The sequence below is a fragment of the Alosa pseudoharengus genome, unplaced genomic scaffold (assembly GCF_046254945.1).
Source record: "Alosa pseudoharengus isolate Yale_2024_CS ecotype anadromous, Long Island Sound unplaced genomic scaffold, YU_APseudo_1.1 YU_APseudo_1.1_scf_10, whole genome shotgun sequence".
NCBI classification, from domain to species: domain Eukaryota; kingdom Metazoa; phylum Chordata; class Actinopteri; order Clupeiformes; family Clupeidae; genus Alosa; species Alosa pseudoharengus.
Window position 1 is genome coordinate 28,918,524 of NW_027468565.1, and position 23,608 is coordinate 28,942,131.

Genomic DNA, 23,608 nt, shown 5'->3' on the forward strand with positions numbered 1-23,608 from the left:
CTGGAATTTCAGTAATGTGCAGAGAGGCAGAGGGCTTCTGTGGCAGACGAGGGCACACACACTCTCTCTTTCTCTCTCTCTCTCTGACACAATCACACTGGTCATTGGGGTCTACAATATCTGGTGGATTGTCAGGGAATTGTTGGCAGATCCAGGCAGATTCTCTCCTTCCTTTTACGCTCTGTTGTCTTACTTTCTCTCTCTTTTCCTCCTCTCTCTCTCTCTCTCTCTCTCTCTCTCTCTTCCTCTCTCTGTCTCTGTCTCTTTCTCCATGTATGCTCTTCAAATAATCCTGTATCTTCAGCTGTGATGGAGCATGTGAGGTGGAGTGATTGTTTACTCTGTATCCACGGAGGGCACCATCTCTTCTGCACTGAGCTATTTTAATCCCATGGTTAACCGGCAGGCTGTTATTAACATGATGACTTTTAACCGGTCCGGGAACCCGTGGACAGTGGCTGTTTCCGAGGTGACCGACAACAACAAACTGTGCTGGAACATGACACTAGTGCGCGCCTCTGGCCCATAACTCACTGCGGAATGAGTGTGTTTCAGAAGCGCAGTTCGGAGAGGAGCCTCAGGGGTATCCAGCAGAATGCTTTAAATGTTTTGGTCAGCCATGTCATGGAAAGGCAGACTAATATGGATATTCTGGTGCTGTGGAACTAGCCTCCAGACAGAAATATCTGGCCCGTTAAAAGATGTGTCTTGGTTGATGGTCACTGGTGGAACAGCAGCGGCGTCTGAGATCTAGTGATGTGGAACTGGAGTTGAGGCCTGTATGAGAAAGGGCAGGTCAGGAGGATCAGGCAGGAAGGCCTATACACTACCTGTGGATGGTGGAGTGGGTAGTCGTGTGATGTGGTTCTGTAAGATCAGCTCATTTGCAACTACACACACACACACACACACACACACACACACACACACACACACACACACGCAAAGCTATGCAAACTGAGACATACAGATAGTCAAATGTTCCAAATCCTGGAAGTGGTTCAACACAGCACTGATGGATAAGCCACCCGGCATAGCTATGTTAGGATTATATCACTTGTACAGCACTACAGGGCTGTCAAGATTTCTCTCTGAGAATTAAACCAGAACACCATGTAGCTTATCCCTGCTGCTGTTGCTGTTCTACCAGAGTTACTTACTATGTTTGTACGTTCTCGATTGTGGGTGTGAGTGTGCTACTGTTTCCTTGTATGTGTGTGTGTGTGTGTGTGTGTGTGTGTGATGTGGGCTAGGGAGAGAATCCATGCTGTGATTGACTGGGTGCAGGTGTTGTAGTGTTGTCCCCATGATGCCTTAGTAGTGTTGGTGTAATGCTGACATTGGCCTTGCTTTGCAAACTAATCCCAATGATGGATTAATTGGTCTGTCCTCTCTCTCGCACGCTCTCTCTCTCTCTCGCTCTCGCGCTCTCTCTCTCCTTCTTTCCTTCTTTCCCTCTCTCTTCCCCCATCCCTCTCTCCACCACCCAGCAACGACAAAAACAAACAAAAACAAATCAAGTCAAGTGTCGAGATCCGTTTGGGATTACCAAAGTCAGATTAACTAATTGAAATGTAACAAGCTCAATCCTTTTGTCAGGGCTAAATATTTCCCCCTCTTTGAGTGGGTTTAACGAGTGATTTACTGGAGATTTGCTGAGCTTTTTTTCATTCATCTGGATTTTTGCGATACGGTGGCTTTGCTAATCTGTCGGCTGTTTGTGCATTTTGGGTGGAGGGAAGGCTGTTTCCCCCTTTCTGCTAAGTTCATGGCTTTGGTTTCTGCGTGGAGGAGGAATAGTTTACTGGCCAGATTGATGTGTGTGTGTGTGTGTGTGAGTGTGTGTGAGTGTGAGTGTGAGTGTGAGTGTGAGTGTGAGTGTGAGTGTGAGTGTGAGTGTGAGTGTGAGTGTGTGTGTGTGTGCTATAGTCTGTGGGGTCTCGGCCTGTGGGGATTGTGTTTGGGCGCCAAGGCGTCGCTCTGCTGCAGAGGGATGTTCGGAGTCCATGGGGTGCGTGTGTGTGTGTGTAATGGCATGTTGATGTTGGCTCATCCTTGAGGATGGTGTGGATGCTGGAATCAGGGTGATCTGGGAGCCATGGCACCCTCCCTGTCCTCTCCTCCCACAGTGTGTGTGTGTGTGTGTGTGTGTGTGTGTGAGTGAGAGAGAGAGAGACAGGGCGTCCTCCCTGTTCTCCTCTCCCCTCCCCTCCTCCCCTCACTGGGTCTCAGCGGGTGGTGGGATGCTGTGCCAAAAAAAACAGACCATTTCATAACCCCCTGGTCTGGCCTACAGACCTCCACCCCAGCCTGCTGCCCTGCCTGGGGCCTCTCCACCCAGAGAACACCCGCCCACCCACCCACTCCCCAAATCACCCCCCCACCCCCCCAAATGACCACCCCTCAGTCTGTTTGGCCAGGCTGCATCAGTAGTGCATAGGAAGAACATGCATATACACAGAGTGTAGTAGAGGACAAGCGCACAAACATCCCATATGCCAGGGGTCGGCAATTACGTTTGGACCCGGGCCAATTTTTTTTCAGACAATGGCATCGCGGGCCATAGCTTTTGTAATGGGGGGGGGGGGGGGTTATAGGCCTACTATTTAAATTATTAATTATTATATTATATTAAAATAAACATCATCTAACTTTTAAAATGCATTTAATTTAATTCCATTAAAAACGTTTATTTGCTTATGTGCGCTGTTTTTATGCCGCCTGCTGCATCTCCTGTCGTCTCTCATGAAACAGGCGACTTGCCTAGCAACTTGCCGTAACTAATGTGTAGGCTACAAATATTATTCTTTTGGATGACGTGTAAATGATTAGCTGAACATTGCTATATGCTAGTTATCGATGCAAAATGTCGTTGTCAAAAGCCTTGAAAAGAAAAATTGATTCAGAATGCAGGACCTACAAAGAAGAATGGAAGCAGAGGTATGTGTTGAGCCTGCCTGCATTTCTTAATGCCAAGCCTATTAATTTAACGAAACATAGGCTATTTTTGACCTTGCCCACTGGAAGAGGGAGACAGGACACTGTTGTTGTTTTTTTGCACAAGATTACGCGCACTCGCGTGCCAATACCGTTCCGACCTGTGCGTCATGGATAACTGCAAGGATGTTCCACCTGTTTTGTCACTTTAGTAGGACTATCATCTATACCTCAATAAATGTTTTGAAATTGATGGGATTGCTGTAGGCCTTTTTTTCTTTTTAAAAACATGGGGTTAAAAAAAAAATTCATTCAACAGCAAATTAACGTCATCTCGCGGGCCAGATAGAATAGATGGCGGGCCAAAATTGGCCCGCGGGCCACTATTTGCCGACCCCTGCCATATGCTATCCATACCCGTGTGAGCAGCAGCCTCAGTGCAGGAGAACAAGAGCCTGACGGTAAACAAATAGAGACCCCCCCCCCTCACACACACACACACACACACACACACACACACACACATCTGTGTTTGCCATCGGGCTCAGCAGCACCTCTTTGGTTAGCCAACTCACAATGTGGATTCAACGTCGGACAATTAGAACCGTGGTAGCCTGCCTCTGTGAATGATGTTTAAGATGTTCTTTGTGTTCTTAAAAGATGATTTCATCCAAAGCAGCTTACAACGTAGAATAACAATAAACATAATAAAGTTCATATTAGCCAGTATCTGTCAAAGAATGACTGAGACGAGAATAGGGCATTGTTTACGATCCTGTACGCATCTTGCATCTTATTCCTTTTATGGAAATAAATTGTAAAATGAATTCTGATAATAAGCCCAGTGCTGTGCACGTTTCCTCATTACCTTATCATGTGAGAGGCGTTGGCATTGTCCTGTGTGAATGAATCATCAGCGTGTTGTTTTATGGCTGGAGTCCTTTTTACGGCTCATCTGGCCCAGAGCACTGGTTGCCTAAGCGCACCTCTTCTGAAGAGGGTAGAAAGGGAAGAAGAAAGCATGTGATTGAAATGTGTGTGTTTCTTTGAAACTAGCTTTTGTTCTATGAGTGAGTGTGCAGTGTTTTGTGTGTGTTTAACACAGTGTTGAGTGTTGTTTAACACTTTTTACTGATTTTCTGCCAAGAAACAAGAGACAATTCCAGACAACAGTCGTTTCAGTGTTGTCTTGCACCTCTTGTGTGTTGATGGACGTTCCTGAGATTGATGGTAGCAGCACCAGTCGAAGCCTTTTTTCTCATTTTTTCAAAGTGTTTACATGCGCAGGTTTACAGTTGAAGGAGAGGAGTCCACACACACACACACACACACACACACACACTCCTAGCTGCTGGTGTCCCCTCCCCCCCTGGTCGCTCATTATCATCCGTCAGCGGTGCAGGATTGTCTGGGGTGCCATGAGGTAATGCTCCCTTGTGTTTGTTACCTTGGCAACAGTGGCAGAGAGCAAACTGGGTGGAGCGGCACACACACCAGCTGATCCTTCCACTGTCTCTCAGGAGAGGAAGTGACATCAGAGGTCACACCCCTCTCTCTCTCTCTCTCTCTCCCTCTCTCTCTCTCTTTGTGTGTGTGTGTGTGTGTCTGCTTGCCTGTCTGACTTGCACAAGTACTGTCTACTTGCATGAGGGTGTTTGTGTGTGTGTGTGTGAGAGAGAGAGAGAGAGAATTGTGAAATGATGTGTTGCTGGAGAAGTATCCGGAGGTGGAGGAGCTGGAAGATCTTTCTGGCACTTTCCATTCTGTCCTCTTGGGAGTTTTGCAGAGTTCAGCGAAAGAGCAGCATGCAGGCTCCTCAGAACAACAGACAGACATAGAGAGAAAGAGAGAGAACTAAAACAAGCACAGAGAGAGAGAGAGAGAGAGAGAGAGAGAGAGAGAGTAGAAAGGGAAAGGAACTGAAGGAAGGAACTGGAAGAGGATGGCTAGATGGTGGGAGGGGGAGAGGATCTGTGAAATGGTGGAAATGCTGACTGAAGCAGCCCCAGCGCCCTGGCTTCAGCACTGCAGCACCCTGACATCAAGCCCCTCTGCTGAGCTGCCAAGTATAATATTAACCCTGGCCCACTGCAGCCCGTGTCAGAATACAGGAAATTATACATTAACGTCAGACATGTGCACTTTCTCTGCCTCCGCTTCAACCAGGGGTGGCCTGCTCATGTGTTGGCCATGTTACATGTTCAGGAGGCGCTCGGAGAGGGACATCCGACTCGCCAGGCCTGCAGGGTACCTGGCCACAGCTGATCTGCACGATCGTGTTCTTCACAGCCCGGGTGTAGGGGCTGAAAATAGCACACACCTGTCTGTGTTTGGATCATGATATGATATGATTGTGGGCTCACGCACACACACATACACATACACATATACACACACACACACTTACTTCTGTGTGTGTGTATCTGCCTTGGAAGGGGTTGTTTGCAAGTGAGTTACAATATACTGCCCTCTCTCCACACATACAGACAGACAGACAGACAGACAGACAGATACACACAGGCAGTGATTTTCCTAGTTCCTCGGTCAGCAAAACAGAATGACAGAATGAACTGTCCAAGGGAGACTGTAAACTATCCCTATGAACTGTAAATTATCCCTTTAGTCTCATCTCTATGAAGATTTTAGTGCCTCTTTAAGCACTAGGTTGTTGGTTTTGAGCATTGCAGTAGCAGTTGCAGTAGCAGAAGCCATGAAGCCATGAAGGAGAATTACTGATGAACTCTCTATATAGCCATTGACTACAACAACCAGACTCATGCACCAGTTAATGCACACTAAAGCCATGCTAAATGAAGCCTGGCAAGCCAGTATTAATGCACTAGTATTTTTTGCACTTGTCAAATTTGTGTCTGTGCGTACGTAGTTGTTTTGCCAGACTATGGTAACCATATCTAAGACTGTAGACATGAGCTCAGCAGCAGCAGCAGTAGTAGTAGGAGTACCTGAAGGACACAGCACTGCTGTGTGTTGACCTCACCTGCCTGCTCTACTTTACACTCTGATGAATGGTCAGATGGAATGAGGAAGTAACCGCAGAGACTTGACTGAGTTGGCAACAGATGAACACATGCTAGGCGTTTTGTGTAGTGTGTGTGTGTGTGTGTGTGTGTGTGTGTGTGTGTGTGTGTGTGTGTGTGTGTGTGTGTGTGTGTGTGTGTGTGTGTGTGTGTTATTGGTGTAAGGTTGTGTTTTATTGTGTGCTAAGGAATGTACTGGTATATCGGCCCAATGTCGGCTATTGGCAAATTTTCTATGACGTTTACAAATGGCAGTGGCTGATGTTTATCTATTATGTTGCATCAGTTCTGCACATAAATGTTGTATTATGTATCTAATAAATAATATGTTTGTTTCCTCTCTACTAACAAAAACAAGTAAACAAACAAATGAAAAACATCTATATCAGCCAAATTGTTATATTAAACATTTGTATCGGCCCAAAATTTCACAATTGGTGCATCTATGAGCAAGTGCATTTGTAGTGCTTATTGTCTCATTCTGAGAGCACTGGTGTCTATGGCATTGTGGTCGTATAGTGGTTTCTGAGTGTGTGCCGTGAATTTACAGGACATGGGTTGAGCACTTCTGAATGTACCTGAGTGTGTTGTATTTTATCACGGGTGAGGCAGTATTGAGCACAAGTGTATGTTTGTGTTTGTGTATATTTGCATTTGTCTGTGTGTGTGTGTGTGTGCGTGTGCGTGTGCGTGTGCGTGTGCGTGTGCGTGTGCGTGTGTGTGTTGTGGGTTTTAACAGGGCCATGTGGTAGTTGCAGAGGAGCAAACTGGTCGCAGGCTTGCATAAAAAGGCCTGTGTGACAGACCAGTTAGTGGTGCTTCTCTTGCCTCTTGTGGTCAGTACAGAATGTTGTTTGTTTTTGTGTCTCTTGTTCTGGTCTTTTGGGATTGACACTGATGCCTCAGAGTTCTCCCTCTACCCTCTTCCTCTCTTTTAGTCTTTCTTTCTACTGTACCTGTCTTTTCTCTCAGTTTGTCTCTCTTGGTCTCTCTCTCTCCTTCTCTCTCCCTCCCTCTCTCCCTCTCCTCTCTGGTTCAGGCTGAGGCAGGTAGTGTTACTGTGTTGTAGTTGAAGAGAGCTGCAGTCTTAAGGTCACATGTCACACATGTCCTTTAAACTCTGTAAACAGACTCTGTTTCCTTAACCCCTCTTCAGAATGTCATATACACACACACACACACACACACACACAGCTGCATACCTAACCATGTGCCCATACACTCAGTCACACCACTATTGGCATTTTACACACGTAGGCGTACACACACACACACACACACAAACAAACATCTGAAGCCGCATGTAAACACAGGGATCCCACGGGAGCTGCAGTGGGCTGGCCAGCAGACAGACTGCAGTCAGACGTGTAATCTGCTCTATATATAGCTACATGTGTGACACAATCCCTCCGCAAAGCTGAAAAATGCATGCCACATCACGTGTGTGTGCCGTTGTATTCAGTGTCTCGATCTCTGATTGTTTGTGCGTGTGTGTGTGTATATTTTTGTGTGTGTCCCACACATCAGTGTAGAAAACTATGACCCCAGACACACTGGCAACAGTGATGTGTGTGTGTGTGTGTGCGTGTTCACGCGGTCTCAGCAGTGGTGCTGATGAGGCGGTAATGGGATGTTGCGTCTAAAAGGCAGTCCAGAACATGGCATTGGCAACACAGAAGAATGTCCATTATGTTGGAAGCAAAGTACCACACCTTCCCATGATTGAATAGCTTCCCTGATCCCTACTTATCACAAACACTGGAACAAAATGGAGCACTTAAGTGTTAGTCACGATGACTGTATATATAGTCATTGCTTAGTCATTTAGTTGGTATCAAGGAGCTGATAATGACGGAGAATATACAAACACTGCAGGTAGGGGTGGGCGATATATATCGTCTGCGATAATATCGTCATTGTTGTTTTAACGATGTGCAAATTTACATTATCGAGTAGGCTATTTAAATTAGGCTACTTATGGGGGAAAAACACTCGAAATCACGCATTGAAACCCCATACATTCACAAATCCAGGAGGTGTATGCAAGAGAAGCCCCGTTGCAGCAGAACAAGCGTCACATGATCCCTAGTGGGTCCACGTTGTCACACTGCAGGTCTAATGTTTATTTTGTGTAGCGAGATCAAGACGTAGCCTACAAGGGATTTTGTGCAGCTACTTCTGTTCACGTAGCATTGATGACACAGTCCTTTTTTCCTACATGGTATTATATGGTGAGAAAACATTTGCCTTTGAGTATTTTAGTAGTCAGTTGTAAACAAAGAACTCTTCTCATGTAACCCTTTTGTAAATGGACTAAAGTTCGCTCTAAATATCTACGTGTATCGATTATGCTAACCGTTAGCATCTCTATGGGATTTCTCATATACATTAGCCATAAGCTAACGCATTAGTTTCTATTCTAACTTGGAATGCTAGCCAACATGATTTCTCTTAAACAAAACATCGAAGGGAATAACTGAGATGTACTCTGTTGGTCTGCTTAGTTTTACAGTGAATCCTAAGTAAAGGTTTTTGAAAGGAACTTCAGCTTCAGACTTTCTCTAGAGACACTGTTAGGCCTAGTCATCTTCTCTAATGTAGCTGGCTAGACCATTGCCACACACACAGGGGCAAAATTGGAAATGTGTCAGAGACAATGCATTGGTTGATTTGGTTAAAAAGTCACAGGTTAGATTATTGGTTATTATTGTATTGATGCTATTCATAAATAATGAGCTGTAACTCAGACTTTTACATTTTTTTTTTAAAGGATATCGACTAATTATCGTTATCGTCAAAATCACAAAAAATATCGAGATATTATTTTTTGTCCATATCGCCCACCCCTAACTGCAGGCCAGTTTCCCATAGGTGGATTAAGCCTAGTCCTAGACTAACAGACAACTTCAATGAACGTCTCCTTTGAAACCTTCAGTCCAGGACTAGGATTAATCCATGCATGGGAAACTGGCTGGCCGTTCATGCTTTGCAGTGCCAGTTAATAAAGCCTGTGTGTTGTTAGAGTTACTGTTAGCTGCTCTGGGTATGCCAGGCTACACTCAGGAGAAGACTGCAACATTTTATATACACACACACACACACACACACATGCACACACATGCAAGGACAAAGACACTCGCAAGCTACACACACACACACACACACACACACACACACACACACACACACACATGCAAACACAGCCTTATGTCCGGCTAGTATGTTGTTTATATGATAGATGTAACGCTTGCATGCTGACCTTGGGTGGAATTGGACAAGTAATAGTAGTTTTTCCAACATGGTTTCTCCAGATGGCGGTAAATAGGTTACTGCTTCTCCCAGGTCCTACAGAGACATGTTGGTGTATGTGGAGATCTAACCTATCAGTTTCTTTGAAAATGATTGGTAATATGAACAAGCATATGCCCTAGCACTGTGCGGAGGGGTTGGACCCCACAATGGTTTGCGTCCATGATTGCCTGCCTTGTGCACATGTTTGCCTTCAACCATTGCACACATGTGCCATGCCATAGATTCCCACACACTCTCGCTCATGTGACCACAGCCCTCAGGCATGCCATTAAAACACACGCACACACACACTACACTCTGTCATGTGAGGTTGTGACAGCGAGTTTGATGTTTGACACACACTCATATGTATTTCTCTAGTGCCCAAGAACAGACTTGAGTGGCCCCATAAACCAGCCTTTGATGGCATGTCCTCAGAAATCACAAACTGGACACACACACACACACACACACACACACACACACACACACACACACACACACACACACACACACACACACACACTTGCATACACATCTGTTGCCAGTGTGCCTGGAAAATAGTATTCCCTTGTTTCTGTGTGTGTGTGTGTGTGTGTTTGTGGTGTACGGTTGCTGTGTTGTGTTTCAGCATGAATGTAGAGTGCCGGTGAAGCTTAGTGTGGTGATTTCTTCACACGTGACGTGAAGGCCAAAATGTTTGCTCTAATGCTGGTCTAGTTGAAATGTGCTAGCTACACTCGGTTAATATTTACAGAGGCAGTGCTTGGAGACACGTTGAATAAAGTCGTGTGTGTAGGTGAGTGGGTGATTTTTGAAATAGTGTGTTTATGTTGGAAATGGAGTTTTCCAATTTTAGGCAGACATATGTGTGTGTGTGTGAGGCCTGCAGCAAGCTGGCACCCGGTGGAACAGACCCCTCACCTGACACCTGTCTGGCTTTTCATCCTCCACTCTGGCTAAGGTGGAGCACTCCACATCAGGAAACCACATCCCAAGGGTGTGTGTGTGTGTGGCAGAGAGAGGGAGAGAGATGTGTGTGTAAGAGTGTGTTTGAGTGTGTGTGTGTGTGTGGCAGAGAGAGGGAGAGAGATGTGTGTGTAAGAGGAAGAGTGTGTTTGAGTGTGTGTGTGTGTGTGTGTGTGTGGCAGAGAGAGGGAGAGAGATGTGTGTGTGTGTGTGTGTGTGTGTGTGTGTGTGTGTGTGTGTGTGTGTATTCTGTGTGTGTAGTTTTAATATTGCAGACGCTGCATTTTCTGGGCCTATTTTTAGCCCTGTTGCTTCTACCTCAGAAAGCTCCGGGGTTTGTGAGAGTGTTTCTACTTATCTCAGTAAGGAAAATAAATCAAGAGCCTATGTTGAGTACAAATATGTCTTCTGAAGGCTTAAACAGAGCCCAGCCAAAAACTCCAATAAAATTTCTATCAACTTTGAGGGACCGCTATGACCATCCAGGATTATCCAGACCAAACGTGACGATTTTGCTACATACTATTCCTATTTATGTACCAGCATGCAAAATTTGAGCCTCCTACATGGTTTAGTTCTTGCGCTGTGGGCTTGTGAACTTTGACAAAAAAAAAAAAGGCTGGACAAAATCGACACCCCCCTCCCCCTGTAAAACTGGCTGTATCTTGGAAAGTATTGATCTTACATAAGAGTCATTTTACAGTGTGTCTCCTGGGTAACATAGGTACACCTGGTAATTTTTTCAGAATTTTTTTGAGACCTAAGTGCGTGGGCCCTGGTTGAACTGACGTGGAATGACCCTCCGTTGTTTATATGTCCGCGCCCCAGACCACTCCTCTGCCCATGTGGTGGGCAGGCAACGGCCCTCTCCAGTGTGTTTCTCCAATCCACTGGTGCGTTTATGTCACTCTGTCTGACAAACAAACGTTATGTTCTTTTTTAAAAGTATATATTTTTTTGGGCTTTTTATGCCCAAAGCGAGTGGGTGAGAGAGTCAGGGTGGGATCCGGAAAGGACCACGGGGCGGGAATTGAATCCGGGTCGCCGGCGTATGGTGCAGGTGCCCCAGCCAGTTGCGCCACAGCTGGGGCCATGTTCTAATGTTTATGTCACTGTCTGATAAACATTCAGTCAGGATTGCCTTTGCAGCACAGGATCTCAGTCAAGACTCGTCCCAAAACTGAAGCCAAGTCCCCTCTCAGGTCCTTTTCTCTCCTTATTGTTAGAGCACAAAACACTTGTGGTGGGCAGTGGTGAGCTGTAACTTCCTGTACACTACCAGCCACAGTTGTTTCACCTGTTTTGATTGGCTGCACAGCACGCATGTTCAGTAGTATGTTGAGTCAGTCTCTTTGCATTACCGCAGCCTTCATTAGCATGATTTGATGTATATTTGTGTTTCTGTAGGCTCACACAGTTCTGTGTTTGTGGATGACTTGTACACCGAGTGTGTATGTGTTTGTGTATGAGTGGGTGGGCTTTTTGTGTGTGTGTGTGTGTGTGTGTGTGTGTGTGTGTGTGTGTGTGTGTGTGTGTGTGTGTGTGTGTGTGTGTGTGTGTGTGTGTGTGTGTGTGTGTGTGTGTGTGTGTGTGTGTGTGTGTGTGTGTGTGTGTGTGTGTGTGTGTGTGTGTGTGTGTGTGTGTGTGGATGAGAACAGATGGACACAGGGAGGTAGACTAATCCCTGATCCCTGTCAGTGTGTTTCTGTGGCAAATACCAGATGCACACTGGATTCACAAGCAGGAAACACATTACATACATTACAAACACATACATTTCAAGACACTGCTGAACACCCTGATGCAGTATGATGCTACATCTTTACTGTAAATGAAAATATATCTCCACCAATCAAAGGATAATAATTTTTGACAGGTCTTGATTTAAAGGTCATTCAAATCCAATTTAGAATTTTGTCATTTGTCACATCTTGCTTCTTGTCTTGTTTTTTAATTGATTAATTGATTACCGGTAATTGTTGCTCTCCTCCAGCACACACTGGTACCTGCAGGTTAATGATTAATTGAGTAATTGATTAATTGATTAATTGTTGCTCTCCTCAAGCACACACACTGGTACCTGCAGGTAAAATAAGTGAGGTGTAATCTCTACTAGACCCACAGGCTGCTTTTCACCTGCAACCTGTAGAAGTGTGTGAAAATCCCGCCCATGTGCCTGAACACCTGAATGTCCACATCCACTGTAGCCTCAAGGCCTCCGTCACTATCTGTCACTTGCCCATGCACACCAACGCTTACATTTTTAACTGACAAGCATTCAATGAGCAATGCCTTTTGATTGAGCAGCACCGACGGAAATAGAACTGAATGGTAATCTACACGGTGGCCGGCTGCAGAGTTCACTGTAGTGTGCCGGGTTGCATTGAAAACAATGGAATGGAATGTCCTGCGCTCATGCCTACGTGCGGAGGTCTTTAGTTGTACTACAGAGCCGCGTTCCAGACCTAAAGGAGACAGACTGGTCCTGCAGGGGAGGATGAGTGATGACCACGCTGATTGCCGTGGCCACCGTCTCACTCTTCCCTGGGGGGGTGGGGGGGGGGGGGGATGAGCACGTCCCAGCGGAGAAGAACTAGCCAGACAGACACGCTCCAGAATGAGGCATAGCTGGCTGAGATGACGGCAGGAGAAACATTGATTTTTTTTTCTCTCTCATGTGTCTGAGCTAGAGTGCAAACCATCATTATCTGGGAGTGTGGTGTTGTTCTGGGCCTTCATGTTGGACGGTGGCCCAGAAGGGTCAAACACAATTAACATTTCAGAAGACAAATGCACAGGATGAGAAACATGATGTTGTCCTGCAAACATTTCCGAACCCCCGCACCTCAGAGATCTCCTAAGCTCCGTGCTGATCACTAGTAAGTGTTTTTGTATCTGTGCGAGTGGGGGAACAGGTTAGGACTGTGGACACTGTGTCCTTTTTTTTGAAGTGGTGATTTTGATGCTCTCACCAGTTGTGGTTTGTATCTGGCTGACCCTCAAACCCTCTTGAGCATTGGGGACAAGATGGCTCCTCTAATGACCTGTCCACTTGTGTGGTACTGTGCCACTCCTGTGTGCTACTTTGGAATGTGTTTACGCTGTGGGTAAATTCAGTGGCAGTGTTAACATGAGGAAGGGAATTCGCCGCTGGCCGCTAATAAGCAACTACAGAGGGTCCAGCAGTGTTCTGTGGGTCGCTTGGCCAAAACAAGAGTAGCGTGACATTTCACACACATGCAGGCATGCTCGCAGTAAAAATGTTCCCTGAATTGCTCAACATGTCACCTCATCTCTGTGATTTTTTTTGTTTTGTTTTGAAGGACCGGACACTAACATTACCCCTTTCATGTAAGCCACATTAAATCAAAGCAGGTCATCTGCCAGTGTGGTGCTGCAGTGGGCGAGACGGCGGGAAGCGCTAAGTTCCGATGTGACTAATAGGTCCTGTTGGTTTCTGTGAGAGTACCAGGTTCTGTTTCCTGCCGCGGGGACGTTGTTATTCCCAGGGGCCCGACCGCTTCAGAACAACTTCCTCTTTGTCATTCCCACCAGCCCGCCTGGCAGTTCCTGCTGCACTGACTCATCTCGTTAGCGAACATGTCCTTGTGGATGGGTTCATGCCTGCCATTAGCCCTGATGGGAGGATCTGCAGGAGTCGTGTGTGTCTCTTACTGATGATGATGATGATGACTGATGATGATGACTGATGATGATGGTTGAGGATGATGATGCAACATGCAAACACTTGCACGTCTGCCAAAGACTGGTAAAATAACAGGGTTGAGCAACAAGTGATGAGGTCGTGGAAAGATGCTAGTAAAGATGTTCATCCTGTTATCTGTGACAAGTATGAAGGATGGGCACTGGATTTGAAAAAGAAGTCCATCTTAAAGGTGCACTATGCAAGATTTTCACCTTTCCGAAGCCAATTTGATGGTAAACGAACTTGTAATAGGTGAATCGTTCACCTAGCATAGCTACACAGCATAGATGTAGTGAGAAAACCAGCCCTGCAACTTAAAGAATGGTGGCCTGACAAATCTTTACCTTGTCAGTAGATATAGCTCTTTGGAGTTTTTGCCTGTTGTTAATCCTTCACCTCCACAACAAAAGCGTTTTCATTGTGTACAGGTGGGATAAATCACGAGACGTTTGCTATTTACAACAGCAGAGTAAAATATAAATATATTGCGACTCTAGAAGGAGCTCTACAGTCGCCAAAAATACCTTAACCTGCCTAGTGTGCTTTTAAAACCCTTCTGATACAGGCAGAAGGAATTGAGAGGTTGGTCCAAGAAGTTACTAGTATAAATGAAAGCTGAGCTATGCTAGTAGCAGTTGCAGCTGTCTCTCTCTCTCCCTGTTCTGTGTGTGTGTGTGTGTGTGTGTGTGTGTGTGTGTGTGTGTGTGTGTGTGTGTGCGCGCGCGTCTTGTGTGCTGAATCTGATATTCTGGCAAGTATGTTAATAGCTAGCCATGTTTGTGTATTTGCTCGCATTTTGCTTTAGGACTATATTTGGTGAAAGTCGACATAATGGTCACAGAGTAAAGCATGCATTTGTAGATTTTAGAAGTAGGTTGTTGCTATGACATGGGCCTGTGTTTCTCTGAGACGATGTTAAAATACCCGCCACATTTTGCTGTAGAATTATGTGCCTATAGCACAAAACTGAGTGTTCTAAATAATGGTAACCTAGGACTTGTTCACAGACTCCATGTCAGAGGGACACAGCGCTGGACTGAGTAAGAAGGACTCTAAACAAATTGGCAAATACCTTTCTGTGTCAGCAATCATAGGCAGTGTGTATTTCTATTTCTACCTTTACTATGCAAAGCACACTTATTTATTCATGTGGTTGGGACTCAGTGTTTGTATTGTCATGTGAAACATCACAGGCACTTATTTGGATGCTGTGGTGTTAATCAGTATTAGTCATTCCTAATGAAAATAATCGCGAGTATGTGTGCGTGTGTGCGCACATGCTCTTGTTATGTGGTGATATGCTTGCAAGTACGGTATGCAAGTAGCTTAGACTATTTGCCTATTTGCTCGCATTTTGTTATATATTTGGTAAAAGCCGATGTAAGGGACACAGAATAAAGCCTGGCTATTATTGCAATTCAAAGTAAGAAGGTCCTCCATATCCTCTATATCAGTTTTAAGTGAGTAGTTCCTCTATATCCCAGATAACTGTAGCTGAAATGGGTAGATACTGTAAGTACCGGTAGGCTACTTAATCTATCACAGAATTAAGTGCTGCCTGGCTGGTAGTGTGTTTATGGGATTTCACAGTGAATGAAAACTGAGCTTCCTTTGGAATCTCTTTCTGTGCTCTTCCTGTTTACAAGGAGTCTGGTGCGTCGCGTCCGTTGCTGAACTTGGGCTCGTTGTGGCTCGGCCTTCTTATCACAGTGACACTGCCCCATTTATATCTATATAAAGCAAGAGGTCCTGCCCTGCCACGGGCTTAGTCTGGACACTCGAGGTCACGTCTGCCTCTGACAGTGGCATGTGCAGACACACACACACACACACACACACACACACACACACACACACACACACACACACATTCCTGAAGTTCACAACAAACCCCAGTTAGGCTAGCTTCTGAGTAACTGATCCAAGCAGGATTAAGACTGATATGTGTTGGGTCTATGCCTAGCTTCAGATGCCTGTATGTATACTGTATGTCATTGTGTATGGATTATTTATTTATATGTATATGGTAAAAGTAGCTGTTTGATTTAAACAAACTTATTGGTTTGTTTAATTTACAATTGTGGAATAGTTGCTTTGTGTCACCAATAGCCCCTCTGAAATGTATGCTGCAACAACCAATCTTTTCACTTTATCTGTTAAACCTGTAATTGTAGTCTATTTGGAATGAATCCTGCAGAAAAAAATAGACATTTAAGATGATTTGCCAATATGTTAGTCTGGCCTAATTCCTGCGATTATATTCAGTGGTGTGAGACACTAATGATGGAAATGGTGTTTACTGGTTTGCTAACACTTTTCAAAGCTAATCTCCGTTCCTCTTTTTCTCTATATCTTTTTCTGTTTGTCTCTTGCAGTGAGGATGAGTGAAGCCGGGAGCTAATCACAACCCCCCTTCGCGCTCAGACTCACTGAGTGACCCCTCCTTCCTGTCCCACGATCCCTGGCGGGCCGTCGGGGGTGTGTGTGTGGGAGGGGGGATCGCCATGGCGGACCGTGGAGGGGGGCCAGGTGTGGGGGTAGGCGGGGTTGGTGGTGGCGTGCAGGTGAACCTCTCCCATGTGCTGTTTGACCGCTTCGTCCAGGCCAGCACCTGCAAAGGCACGCTGAAGGCCTTCCAGGAGCTGTGTGACCATGTGCAGCTCAAGCCTACTGAATCGCGCATCTTCTACCACAAGCTCAAGTCCAAGCTTAACTACTGGAAGGCCAAAGCTCTGTGGGCCAAGCTGGACAAGAGGGCCTCGCAGAAGGACTACAAGAAGGGGCGTGCCTGCGCCAACTCCAGTGTAAGGCCGCTTTCGATGTGTGCCTCCTATGGAGATAACACGGTTATTTTCAATCTATGCTGCACACTGACAATACGAATCCCTAAATGCCATCGTGATGTTATGAATAAAACACTGGATATGTTGTTATGGATTGTGTCTTGTGTATCTTTGTATATGGGCAATTCCGCGCAAAACTGTCACATCCATAATGCCAACACAATGCCATGGTCTTTAGTTGATGTTATGGATGTGACAGTTTTGCGTGGAAATGCCCATATAACTATGTGTGATATTCTAAGGATTTGTGTATTTTGGTAGATCATTTCTCTGTGTGTGTGCACATGATGTGCGTGTGTGCACACATATTTGTGTGTGTGTGTGTGTGAGATAGAGAGAGAGAGGGAGAGAGTGCTTCTTACACTTGTGTGTGTGTTTTCTGTGCAGTGTGTGATCATCGGTGCGGGTCCCTGTGGGCTGCGGACGGCCATTGAGCTGGCCTTCCTGGGAGCCAAAGTGGTACTGCTGGAGAAGAGGGATGCCTTCTCCCGCAACAACGTGCTGCATCTCTGGCCCTACACCATCCAGGACCTCAGGGGACTCGGCGCCAAGAAGTTCTACGGGAAATTCTGTGCCGGCTCCATCGACCATATCAGTGAGTCACGCTAACAACACACACCTACAATAGTACCTCTTTCCAGATTATCCTCTATATTCAGAACCTTCTGTACCTCTCAGTCTTTCTGGAACGCTAACGGCAACACACAAATACAGAAGTACCTCTTTCCAGATTCTCCTCTATTTTCAAAACCTGCCTCATTCTTTATGTTTCATTCATTCAAGTCACTTTGAGAAGTTTTTTCCCTCTTCCTCATTTTGCTTTGGTCTTTGCCAGTTGCCCTTGAACTACTTTAGTGGCCTTCAATGACACGCTGACTCCAATACAAGACTGCTTCACTGCTATGTGTGACTGCATCAGTGCTAGATACTAATTTCTCGTTGTCTTGCTGAATTGTACTGATTTATATGTGTTTGTGTGTGAATATGTTTATGTTCAGTGTATGTGTATGTGCGAATATGTTTAAGTTTTAATGTGTGTGTGTGTGTGTGGGTGCGAATATGTTTATGTTTTAATGTTTGTGCGTAGGTATTCGTCAGCTGCAGCTGATGCTGTTGAAGGTGGCTCTGCTGCTGGGAATTGAGATCCATGTGAATGTGGAGTTTAAGGGCCTCATCGAGCCACCAGAGGACCAGGAGAATGAGAGTGAGTCTGCCCCACCACATCCCTCTCTCCCTGGGCTTCAGAGGTAGGGGAACGGCCCCTACTGGAGCATGCAATACAGCTGCTAACTCTCTCTCTCTCTCTCTCTCTCTCTCTCTCTTTCTCTCTCTCTCTCTCTCCCTCTCTGTGCATGTGTGTGCGTGCGTGTGTGTGTGCGCGTGTGTGCCTGTGTGTGTGTGTCTGTGTGTGTGTTATAGGGATAGGCTGGAGGGCAGAGGTGCACCCCAGGACTCATCCGGTGAATGAGCTGGAGTTTGACGTTATCATCGGAGCTGATGGGAGAAGAAACACTCTCGCAGGTAAACAAGAAAAGACACACACACACACACACACACACACACACACACACACACACACACACACACACGCACACACACACTCACACACAGACACACACGAACACACACACTCACACACAGACACACACACATTCATGTGCACATACATCCAAATGTAAACACCATGTCAAACAGGCACATAGAGGTATGGACACACATACCTGCATAGTCTGCATAGTCTGTCTGCCTCTTCACCCCCTCCATGTTTTGTACTGTCTGTCCACTAGCCACTTGTACCACTGTCTTTATGCCTCACTGTTTGCGTGCTATATTAGCACATTAGCACATATGCATAACCCCCCCCCCCTCCATGCCACAGTCGAACTGTGGCCACATTTTCTTAAATAGTTAAATATATAGATATATAGACTTTACTTTACTTTACTTTATTTCTGCATTGTTGCACTGTTGACTTACTCATTTGCACTATCACCATGACCACTATCACCATGACACTCATTCACACTCATTCACACAGAGCACCTTAGAGCACCTTACCATACCTTACTATGCACAGAGAATCACAGGCTCAGTCCCTGCCTCAGTCATTGCAAGCGCCTCTGATTTATTAATCACCACTATGTGGATACTGTTTTTAGAATTGATTTAGATTAAGTGTTAGTATAATTTGTATTTTTGTAATTTGTATTTTAGTATATTTTTATATATTGTATTAAGTGTTAGTATAATTTGTATTTTAGTATATTTAGCATATTCTTTATCTTCTACTGGCCTTACTGCTTAGTTGTGTTTTTATATTATATACTTTAATTACTCTTTCTGCTGTTAAAGAATGTGTTTGTGTTGTATGTATGCTGCTGAGACCTTGAATTTCCCCTGGGGATCAGTAAAGTATCTATCTATCTACCGGAGCTACATATCCCTACAGACACACAACCTACGAAACACCCATTAGTTACTAAACAATTTCTGAGAATGTGAACTACTTTTGTGTTTGTATTTTCTCCTGTGCTGTGTGTGAATGGCTATCTATGCCATTGTATCTGTATGGGTTTGCTTGCATGCATCTTTTCTTTTGGTCGGCACAGTGACCTGGCCTGACCTCTGACCTTTACCCCCACCAACTCCCCAGGCTTCCGCAGGAAGGAGTTCCGGGGGAAGCTGGCCATCGCTATCACGGCCAACTTCATCAACCGGAACACCACGGCCGAGGCCAGTGTGGAGGAGATCAGTGGTGTGGCCTTCATATTTAATCAGAAGTTCTTCCAGGATCTACGGGAGGCCACAGGTAAATCTCTCTCCTACTCACACCCACTCACTCTCTCTCTCACACACAATCACACACACACACACACACACACACACACACACACACACACACCGTGCAACACGCCTCCAGTGTAGAGCCACACAGCTGCTTCTGCCTGCTTTGCCGTGTCAGACTGGGCTCTTCTATAGATTCCGTCTCTCAGGCTAAACACTGGACCTGATCAATAGAATTCAATTCAAATTGGCCGAAAGCCATTAGTGTTTGACTGATGGATGACGGGGGTCTTTCGGTCAGACCAGACGGAGTCATACTGACAGACCTGTCTGTCTGTGCTGGCAAATGCTATTAGATCATTAGGTTATGCCATAGACATTTAGACTCTAGCTGATAAATGCAGTCCTCGTATATATCTGTTCACTAATGTCTGATGATGAAGCCCCACCCTCGTCAGTGGTGCACTGTCTCTGTTGGGACTTACATCATTATCATGTTCCTATAAAAGAAATCTGTACAATCTATATACTGTAATTTAAGTGTTTAACAGGGGGTTAACACACTCATAATTATGTGCCCTTTCATATACAATAACATAACAAATATGTTTTATCTATAACCTACCTTGCAATTTGAAAGGCATTATGCAGATTTAGTGTGAAATGTATGCGTAAGGTCTCTACCACAGAATTATCAGGCATCTGCACTACAGTATTTTACATGACAAGTCCTATATTTTCTTTAAATTGACCTTTTCCATACTGGTTAGATTGTACACATGCAGGTCTATATAGACGAGCTGGCTTTGAAGGGTCAGATGACCGCCGAGGCAGTGACTCTGCCAGATTAGAGCCTACAGCAGAAGGTTCTGTGGCAGCCTGAGGAATGTGGAAGCTGTGCAGTGTGTTGTACAGCAGACAAGGGCAGTCAAAACTGCTAGATGACCCTGTTTTGACCGTGGCTATCAGTGGCAGGACTTGGCTTTCGGTGACTAGCAGTGGGACCTTGCGGGGCCATTAGATCACTCATTTTAGAGCATGACTAGACGAAAGATAAACATTGTGAGATCACACACACACACACACACATACACACACACACACACACACCCACTTCTCATGGCTTTCATGTTAGAATGAGAGTAACACTGATCAGTGTAAATGCCATGCCATCGCACTAAGTAACCAGAGGTTGTTATGGTATCATGCTGTGCGTCTAATAGGAATGTTGTAAGTGGCTGTGTGCATTTAGATGGCATTTACATTGACATGTACTTAGTGTTAATGTTACATGCTTTTATCCAGCGGATCTTGCTACCACTGAGGTGGGGTTCAACACAGGCAAATTAGAGCCCAACAATTGAGTCTGTTTTTTAAGCTTGTGAACAGAAAAGATAGTTACTTAAAGGTGCAGTCAGCGATTGTACGTGTGAGTACACTGTATAAAAAATGGTCTCTCTAGACAGCCCAGGCTCCGAAAACTGAAAACAAACAAAATGGGGGAAGCCTGTCCCCCAAACAAAAACGAGTTTCACTGGGAATATCGAAGGGAGGCATAAGCTACCTCTCTGGTGTGTTTCATTTGGTCCTTGGTTAAATGATAATGTACTTTGTTTTGGACAAAAGCTTATAAATGTTAATATAAACATAAACATAAACAAACCTGACTTCCTGCACACTTGCTGACTGCACCTTTAAGGAAACTGAAGGAACAACTGTTGTTATAACATTTAGCATGCCTACTACTTCTGTTACATTCATTTAGCATGCCTGCTACTTCTGCTACATTCACATTGAAAGGATGAGTCAACTGTCAAGTGCATATAGATTTCTTACAAGGTTTTAGGTGACTGTGTTCATATGTGAGTGTGCGCCTTCCTGGGTGTGTTTGGAGGAAGAGAGGAGGGTGTGGATGAGTGTGTGTAGATGTTGGGGTTAGGCTGATGAGCTAGTTCTGAGGAGGAGAGGAGAGGAAAGGCTAGTTGGAGGAGGGTGTGGTGGACGAGTGTGTCTAGATGTTGGGGATAGGCTGATGAGTTGTTTTTGAGCCTTTCAAAGTGGATTTGTTCAACTGGGTTGCCCTGTTTATTGTGTCTATGTTTTAATGCCTTTGTATGCAGGAATATGTGCACACTGTTTACATGAGTGTATTGTGGTGCATAGTTGTGTGTGTGCTGGAGAGGAGAGTAGATGCTTGTGAGAGGAAAGGAAAGGAGAGGAGAGGAGAGGCTTGTTAGAGGAGAGGAGAGGAGAGGAGAGGAAATGAAAGGAGATGAGAGGAAAGGCTAGTTAAAGGAGAAGAGAGGAGAGGCTAGTTAGGGTAGAGGAGAGCTGGAGACAGGCGGTGAGTGAGTGCGGGCGCTGGGTGCGTTTGGGCAGGAAGCCGTCTGCTCGGGGCCTTTTGTGTGGTGCTGGCCGGCCTGGCTGGGCTGACGCAGTGGGAGGCCTCTTTGCTGTTTGTGTTTTGAGTCGTGTAATCGCGCTGGCCTGGCGCTCACAGCGGCCTCTCTAATGACCACGCTCAAAGGTTCCGACCGATGCTGACTCACCAGCCGCACAGACCAGGGAGGAAAAATGAACCTCTTGAACAAGGCGGCTAACAAATGTCTCTCTCTCTCCCTCCCTCCCGCTCTGTCTCTCTGTTCTGCCTTTCACTTGATCTCTCATGTCTGTCCTCTCTCTCTCTCTTCCTCTGTCTCTCTCTCTCTCTCTTTGTCTCTATCTCCACCTCTATCTCTATCTCTTCCTCTGTCTCTCCACACTGATTGGATTATGCAGGGATTGACCTGGAGAATATCGTCTACTATAAGGACGACACGCACTACTTCGTCATGACGGCCAAGAAGCAGAGTCTGCTGGAGAAAGGAGTGATCCTGCACGTAAGAGATCCGAGTCCCTGAGCTCCTTTTGGTGTTCTCCCTTTCCCTCTCTCTTCCTCTCCCTCTCTCTCTTCCTCTCTTCCTCTCCCCCTCTCTTCATCTAACTCTCTGCCTTTCTCTCCCTTTCCCCCTCTCTTCCTCTCCCTCTCTCTTCCTCTCCCTCTCTCTCTCTCTCTTCCTCTTTTCCTCTCCCCCTCTCTTCATCTAACTCTCTGCCTTTCTCTCCCTTTCCCCCTCTCTTCCTCTCTCTCTCTCTTCCTCTCTTCCTCTCTCTCTCTCTCTTCCTCTTTGTCCTTATCCCATCTGTCTTGCACACTGCCACACACACACACACACACACACACACACACACACACACACACACACACACACACAACCAACAGGGAACAATGTGGCCCCATGATTAGGAAAGGAAAAACCAGCAAGGTCGGCGTCTGCGCCTACACTTTTGACCCGTGTATTGCTAGGTGCGTCCGCTCCCAAAAAGGAGTGATCACTTAAGGTAATTAAACAAGGAGGCGCACACAAGGCTTGTGTGGAAAAATGTGTAATGTAGCCGAAAAGAGGCTAAAACTGGAGCAACAGACGTTTCGGACTTATTAGAGAGAGAGAGAGAGAGAGAGAGAGACTTGAGCAATAGCTGGCAAAAGGACGATATGAGAACCGTTTAGACTCTCTTAAAGTGGCAATGCACCATTTATCAATACTTATCAAGTATAACATCAAGTTAAACATCAAATTGGCAGCATTTCTTTAAAAGCATATTCAATAGACACTAATGCACAGTAACAGTGTAAATTATTGGCCTTTTGTTTTGTTTAGTTGTTTGTGTTGGTTTTTTTTTTTTGGGGGGGGGGGGGGGGCGCCAATATTGTTGTTGCATACCCCTCAAAAATGGGTAGCTGCGCCCCTGCGTGTGTGTATGTTTGTTGGTGTGTGTTTGTTGTTGTTGTTGTGTGTGTGTGTGTGTGTGGGTGTGTGCCGTTGTAATTCTGATGGAGTAGACACACATGCTGTCCCTGGGGCGGACGAAAAGGAATCTTTTCAAGTCGGGCCCCTCGCTATACACTGCCAAGACTGCCCCATCATTAACAAGTGCCGCTGACGCACGAACAAATGCCAGCATACACATATGCTCTCTCTCTCTCGCTTTCTTTCTTT

At 45.5% G+C, this 23,608-nt stretch overlaps 1 protein-coding gene across 3 annotated transcripts in view; it reads left to right on the forward strand.

The window, feature by feature from the left end:
• mical3a (microtubule associated monooxygenase, calponin and LIM domain containing 3a) overlaps positions 1-23,608 on the forward strand; it is an 88,294-nt gene that overhangs the window by 10,714 nt on the left and 53,972 nt on the right. For all 3 annotated transcript variants that reach the window (XR_012983441.1, XR_012983442.1, XM_076269414.1), the window contains exons 2-7: positions 16,317-16,745; positions 17,172-17,379; positions 17,872-17,988; positions 18,204-18,305; positions 19,438-19,593; positions 22,347-22,447. Coding sequence is in view for 1 of the 3 variants with exons in the window: in XM_076269414.1 (XP_076125529.1) it covers positions 16,446-16,745; positions 17,172-17,379; positions 17,872-17,988; positions 18,204-18,305; positions 19,438-19,593; positions 22,347-22,447 (984 nt within the window). In the remaining 2 variants the exon portion in view is untranslated. The remainder of the gene's footprint in view (positions 1-16,316; positions 16,746-17,171; positions 17,380-17,871; positions 17,989-18,203; positions 18,306-19,437; positions 19,594-22,346; positions 22,448-23,608) is intronic.